This window comes from Marmota marmota, unplaced genomic scaffold (genome assembly GCF_001458135.2).
Source record: "Marmota marmota marmota unplaced genomic scaffold, marMar, whole genome shotgun sequence".
Taxonomy (NCBI): domain Eukaryota; kingdom Metazoa; phylum Chordata; class Mammalia; order Rodentia; family Sciuridae; genus Marmota; species Marmota marmota.
The window spans coordinates 2,144,387-2,151,544 of record NW_026000207.1 but is presented as its reverse complement, the minus strand read 5'-3'; the positions used below and the strand labels follow the sequence as shown (position 1 = coordinate 2,151,544).

The window sequence follows — 7,158 nt, the reverse complement described above, 5'->3', positions numbered from 1 at the left end:
GGGTCCAGGCCCAGCCTCCTCCCTCAGACCCAGAGTCCACCCCCCAGCCTCCTCCCTCAGACCCAGGGGTCCAGGCCCAGCCTCCTCCCTCAGACCCAGGGGTCCACCCCCCAGCTTCCTCCCTCAGACCCAGGGTCCAGGCCCAGCCTCCTCCCTCAGACCCAGAGGTCCAGGACCAGCCCTCCTCCCTCAGACAAGGGGTCCAGGCCCAGCCTCCTCCCTCAGACCCAGGGGTCCAGGCCCAGCCTCCTCCCTCAGACCCAGGGGTCCAGGCCCAGCCTCTTCCCTGAGACCCGGGATGGGGGGGTCCACCTGGTCTCGACACTCACACGATCCAGACACCAGCAATAGCCCAGAGTGCCAGGAAAGCAGGCAGAAGGGACAGGTAGCCCCGCATGCTGGGCTCTGCAGAGGAAGGAGAAGGGCTGGGCCTGGGGCCGGCAACCTCTCTGCTTGGCGAGGGAGGACCAGCGCTGAGGTGTGTGGGACGGAGACCATCGGGCTCTGAGACCCTTTGGCTCCCAGGCAGAAGTAATGGGCAGGGGTCTAAAGGAGCCAGCCAAGCCCTAGCCCTGGGCCCTGTGGCTACTTCCCATGGCTTTCAGTCCTTGGCTTTCAGTCCTTCCCCCAACCCTGGTCTCCCCTGGTCTTCTCCCTTCCCCCACCTCCAGGCCAGGGCCCTGGCCTTACCCAGTCCCTGTCCTTCTGGAACTCCCTCTGTAGCTTGGGGCTGGTGAGCCTTCAGGGAAGGGATTCTGGGTGGGGCAGGGGCAGGCAGGTCGTCCACGTCCTATAGAGGCAAAGTCCAGGCCCCAGCACCTGTTCGACCTTGGATCTGACTGGCCACGTTCTGTGGCCCTCACCCCCAAACCACTACTTCCCGTCTCCTCAGAACTCAGCAGGCAGCACCTCAGATTCAGGGAGCCCCTAACTTCCTTCCTCCAGTTTGTGGGTTCCACTTCCAAACTGCAGCATTTGTCCTGCCCTAGACCCAGAAATCTAAGCCTCCAGAGCTCTCCCTCCTCTTCCCTCGGGGACCCCAGAGTCTGGGCCCCCAGTCCTCTCCCCTCCTAAGACCCAGAGGTCCACCTGGGGCCACAGTTCCTCTGGAACACCTGCACTGGTTTTAGCCCTGGGGTCCAGCCTTACCTACTGAGGGACTGAGGATCCAGGCCTCTCTTGAGGATTCCTCCCTCTCTACACTTTCTGTGTTTGGGCAGCTGGGTGTGGAGCCCTGGTGACCCGCCTCTACCCCTCCAGTTGTCTTCCCCTCTCCCTTTCTTTCCTGCCAGGCTGGAGTGCCCCAGGCAGGCAGAGTGTGGGTGGGAAAGCGCCCATACTGGTGGAATCTGCCTCTGAAATCCTCCCCAGACAGCAGGACTTCCTCTGCTCGGACATTTTCCTCTTGTCTTTCACATAGCAGTCCTCCCTTCTGGCCCCCTCTCCTACAGTACCCAGGTTTGAGTCAGGTTTCCTGCTCCTTACTCCCAGGACCCAAGAATCTAGACACCAGCCCTCCCCCCACAGATCCAAGGAACCAGACCTCAGCCCTCCCCCGTCAGATCCAGGAGTCCTGACCCAGCTCCTCCCTCAGACCCGCCGTCCAGACTTCCTCCTCCCTCCCTCCCTCAGCATCTCAATTTTAATTTTGTTTGTTAATTCAGGTGGAATTACCATAGCATAGAATTTTAAAGTTCATGATTCAGTGGCATTTAGTACACTGGTAAAGCGTCACCACCACCTCTGTCTGGTCCAGGTGTGTGTGTGTGTGTGTGTGTGTGTGTGTGCGTGCGCGCGCGTGTGCGCGCTGGGGATGAACCCAGGAGCACTCCACCACCAAGCTACATCCACGCTGCTTTTTTTCCCCCAATTTTGACGTGTGGCCTCACCCCGTTGCCCAGGCTGGCCTCAAATCTGTGACCCTCCCTCCTAAGTTGGGATTGCTGGCATGCGCCACCATGGGCAGCCCAGAACTCTCTGATCACCCAGAAGCAGACCCAACGCCCACTGCGCGGTCCTTGCCCACTGCCCAGCCCCGTCCTCCATCGGGAGGCCCCTCGTGGCTGAGTGGCGTGTCCTGGAGCTGGCCTGTGGGTGGCCTTCTGCGGCAGGCGCGTAGTCTGTGTCTGCGGCGTGCTTGGTGCTGTGCTTCTGAGGCCCCTCACGTTGCTGCGGCTGGAATGGGACTCACCCTCCGAGTCCAGATTTCATTTCCATCAGGAACATTAAGAGGTGGGGCGCCAGGGGGACCTTGAAGAGGGTGAGGAGACGCGGCCGTCATAAGTGGGTGGACCCACTCAGGGATCAGTGGCTCCAGCGTCCCTCTCTCTCACCGAGGGGTGCCCTGCACCCTCTGTGGACTGGGCCAGTAGAAAGGCCAGCACCACATATAGGCCCTAATCTTGGAGCCATGACCCCAGAGAGCGTCTTTTCTTCATAGCTTGCCCATCTGTGCAACGGCACTGCCCACATGGAACATGGCCTGAGAGACGCCATGCCCCATATCAGAGCTGCTTTTTTTTTTTTTTTTAGCTGTACTTGGACACAATACCTTTATTTTGTTTATTTACTTTTATGTGGTGCTGAGGAGGGAACCCAGGGCCTCGCACGTGCTAGGCGAGTGCTCTACTGCTGAGCCCCAGGCCCAGCCCAAGAGCTTCATTTTTTTTTTTAATGATTCAGTCACTGTCTATTGACACCATCTCTCAGGACTCACGAATGAAGTGTGTTCATCAGCTTTCTGTTGCTATGACAAAATACTCGAGGAAAACAACTTGGAAGCGGGAAGTTTGTTTTGGCTCATGCTTTCAGAGGTTTCAGTCACGGCTTGGATGGCTCCATGGCTTTGGGCCTGAAGTGAGGCAGAATGTCATGGCAGAAGGACCTGGCAGAGCAAAGCGACTCAGGAATGCCAGCTAGGAAGCAGAGAGAGAGAGAGAGAGAAAGGAAGGAACCAGGGACAGAACATAGTCTTCAAGGGCACCCGCAAAACCCAGGCCCCTAAACCTCCAAATGTGGCATCCAGCTATGAGCATTGGTGGGCTACGCCGTCGAGCCCTCATGACCCAACCACTCCCCAAAACACTCGTCTCTGAACACTGCTACACTCCCACACCTGAGGCTTTGGCAGGCAGTTCACATCCAAGCCGTGATATTAAGGCCCCAAGCTGGCCCCGGGGCACATCTGTGGTCCCAGTACTCCAGAGGCTGAGCAGGAGAGTGGCAAGGTCACGTCCAGCCACGGCAACTTAGCAAGACCCTGTCTCAAAATAGAAAGGGCTCGGGCTGGGGATACAGCTCAGTAGTAAAGCACCCCTGGACTCAGTCCCCAGTACCCCAGAAAATAAATAAATCACACCAGGGCCCCGAGTGCCGTGGATCTCCAGCATCCTAGCAACTAGGGCTTAACACTCCCAGGTTTTCTGACAGGAAGAAGAGAACACGAGAGGAACAGAGACGGGCCCCACAAATGTTTGAAAGCAGGGATCCAACAGAGGATCTTGAATGAGGACCCTCCACCTCTGTGGGTGACCCCGTGAAGGTCCCACAGGGATCCAGCGTGAGGACCCAAGGAGCGGTAATGGACTTGGTTCAGGGCCCAGGCTCAGGAGAGGGCTTTGCTAGCTACAGTGGTGGCCAGTGTTTACTGATTTGCCAGGTATGAAAAGCCAGAAGCCTCACCAAGGAGGGACGAGGAGGTGGTGTGACAGTTTAGAAGCCACCAGAAGCAGAGGCGTTTCTCAGTCAGGGGGCCCCTGGAGACCCCGGTTTCAGCCCAGCCAGCTGAGCTCCCTTTCCACAGACTAGCTGGGCGCCTGAAGGGTCTCCCGTGGCTGCTGCACCAGGTCCTCCATGGTTTAGCTGCAGCCCTGGAGGTGGGCAGCCTGACAGGGCCCCTGGCTACCATCCAGGCATCCACAGGCTGGCTCCTCCGGAGGCCCCGGGGGAGGATCCATCCCACCATGTTCCAGCCACGGGGGCCCTGCATCCAGGACTCCTGGCCTTTCCTCCTCTGCACAGGCATCACCCGACACTGCTGCCATGGTCTCGCCTCTTCTCTGGCTCTGGCCTCCGGCCTCCCTCTTTCACCTGTGAGGATGCCTCCCAGTGACCTGGGATCATCTCCCCGTCTCAAGATCCATAACTTGATCCTGTCTGCAAGGTCCCTGGTCCACATTAGGTGCCATGTTCACAGCTTGCAGAGACCAGGATGGCCCCCCGCCTGGGAGGGCATCGCCCTGTCTCCTCCGGTGCCCCCTGACTCCAGGACTCCAGAGCAGGGGGCACAGTGTCACCCCTCAGTGCCCAGTCTCTGGACCCCGACTGCCCAGCTCTCATGGTCCACCTCTGCCTCCTGGGGTGGTGATGTGACCTGGGGCTCGGTTTCCTGTGACTTGGGGACACTAAGATTAACTGTCTCCCAAGGTCATGATGTGGAATCATCCAGTCCAGGCATGTCGGGCATCACGGCCTCCACTTCCTCAGTCAGCCACCCCAGCACTGCCTCTGCCTGGGGCTCTGGGTGGGACTCGGGCGGGAAAGGAACAGAGCACCCAGTCAGCCTGGCACTGGGCCCCCGGGCCTCTCGCCTCAGGCCTCCTCCCCGCCGCCCTCAGCCGCCACAGCCAGCATCTCCCTCTGGTCAGGCCTGTGCTCTCTCTGCCTCCCAGGGTGCCAGTGTCCAGAAATGGCAGCACAGAGGTGACCGGTGCCCTGGTGAAAGTCCCACGGGGACCCCAGGGGAGGAAGGGGTTGGTGTTGGCCACTGGCTGTGACTCCCTGCCTTGACCCTGCTGTTGCTGCGCGGCCCATCCCTACTGTGTACTTCAAAAGGAAATGAAGATGCTGAGGAGAGTGACCCCAGTAGGACTTCTCCCTTCTCTGGGCCTCCATACCTGCCTCGCTGAATGGGTACAGAGACAGGCTTGTTCTGCTGGTGTCCCATGGTGCTTATGTGACATCCACAAGACACCCCTGAGAGGATGGGCACCCTGTCTCCAGCAGGGGGCAGGCAGGCCTCCAGGTTCAGGTCCACCTGCTGCTGAGAGGCTGGACTGCTCTGGACCCTGGGGGCCAGCACAGCTCAGCCAGGGGAGGAGGTCGCGGCCGCCCTGCGGAGGGCGAGAGGACACTCTCACAGTTAGAAAGCACTGCTGGTTGGTGGTGGGAAATGGTTTTTGTCCAAGCAGGTGACCCTTCCAAACCCAGGGACATGGATCTTGGGGGTGAGCCATCTCACCTGCGTGTTCCTGTCTGTGAATGGAGGATGGCCCGGAGCCTCCCTGACGTGGTTGTGAGGTGTGCTGAGCTCCTCCACGGGAGGGCTCCAAGCAGCGCCCGCCACCACTACTGCACCCCCGTGCGCTGCAGGGCCTAGAGGCTGTCCTGCTGTGGGGCCAGCTTGACATGACCACAGCCATGTATTTATTTATTTGTTTGTTTATTTATTGTACTGGGGATTGAACCCAGGGGCTACCTCCCCAGCGCTTTTTAATTTTTTAAAAATATTCTTAGCTATAGATGGACACAATATCTTTATCATTTATTTATTTTTTTTAATGTGGTGCTGAGAATCAAACCCAGTAACTCACACATGCCAGACAAGAGCTCTACCACTGAGCCACCACCCCAGCCCTTACTTTCTGAGACAGGGTCTTGATAAGGTCCCCAGGCTGACCTTGAACTTGCCATCCTCCTGTCTCGGTCTCACAGGTAGTTGGGATTACAGGTGTACACCACCACTCCTGACTGACCAAAGCCATCTTGAACAAACATAACTGCTGTTTTGCCCACCAGATGACCCTGGCACACATCCTAAACCCTACAGGATCAACAAACTTGTGAAGATTTGCCAGGCATGGTGGCACATGCCTGTAATCCTGGGCACTTGGGGCTGAAGCAGGAGATTGCAAGTTTGAGGCCAGCCTGGGCAGTTTAGCAGGAACCTGTCTCAACATAGAAAATACAAAGGGCCAGGGAGCTAGCTCAATGATAAAGCAGCCCTGGGATCAATCCCCAGCAGTGCAAAAAGGTTTAAAAATAAAAACCTTAACCCAGCATTCTCAGGCCTGCCACTGATGAAGTCCCAGTGGTTCCTAACTGGTGTTTGAAATGTTGACAGCTCTCTCTATTCTTGTTTTTGAGTTAGGGTCTCAGTACGTTGCCCAGGCTAGCCTCAAAGTCTCAATCCTCCGGCCTATGCCTTTGGAGTAGCTGGGATTACAGGGGTGTGCTTCTGCACCTGGCTTCAATGTGTGACTTTGTGTGTGGACATGTTTTCATTTCTATTGAGTGTATACCTAGAAGTAGAATTGCTGGATCATGTGGTCACATTTTGAGGACTTAGTGAACTATTTTCCACAATGCCTGCTGTAATTTTACACCCTACCATCAATGCAAGAGTTCTCTGCATCCTCCACAGCACTGGGTCATCTCTGTTTTGTTGCTGAGGGCCTTGCTAAATTGCTGAGGCTGACTTGCAGTCCTCTTGTCTCCGCCTCCTAAATTGCTGGGATTACAGGTGTTCACCACTGCACCCAGCTGAATCAAATCTTTACTGAGCAAATCTTTTTCAAATGCCAATGATAGCCACACTGGTGGCCCATGCCTGTAATCTCAGCAACTCTGGAGGCCAAGGCAGGAGGATCACAAGTTCAAGGCCAGCCTCAGCAATTTAGCAAGGCCCTAAGCAACTTAGACCTGTCACCAAATAAAAATAAAAAGGGCTGGAACTGTGGCTCAGTAGTACAGCGCCTTGGATTCAATCCCCAGTATCAAAAAGCAAATTAAGACATACATAAATAATAAAACTGCATTCTGCCGGGCACAGTGGCATATGCCTGTAATCCCAGTGGCTTGGGAGGCTTTTGAGTTCAAAGCCAGCCTCAGCAACAGTGAGGTGCTAAGAATTCAGAAAGACCCTGTCTCTAAATAAAACACAAAATGGGCTGGGGATGTGGCTCAGTGATTGAGTACCCCTGCGTTCAACCCCTGTACTCCCACCTACTACCCCACCCCACCCCCCCCAAAAAAAAAAAAAAAAAAGGTCAAGCCTCCCTGCTAAATTCCCTGGGCCATGGACTTGAATGTTATTTTTTTCGGGAGAAGGCAGATACTAGGGACTGAACCCAGAGGCACTTTACCCAAATGAGCTACATC

The 7,158-nt window shown here is 56.4% G+C and overlaps 1 protein-coding gene across 1 annotated transcript in view; it reads right to left on the bottom strand.

Annotated features, from left to right (window-relative positions):
- Tmem150b (transmembrane protein 150B) overlaps nucleotides 1-397 on the bottom strand; it is a 7,086-nt gene extending 6,689 nt beyond the window's left edge. The window contains exon 1 of the mRNA XM_015505453.2: nucleotides 330-397. Within this exon, the coding sequence (XP_015360939.1) occupies nucleotides 330-397 (68 nt within the window). The remainder of the gene's footprint in view (nucleotides 1-329) is intronic.
- Nucleotides 398-7,158: the final 6,761 nt, after the last annotated feature.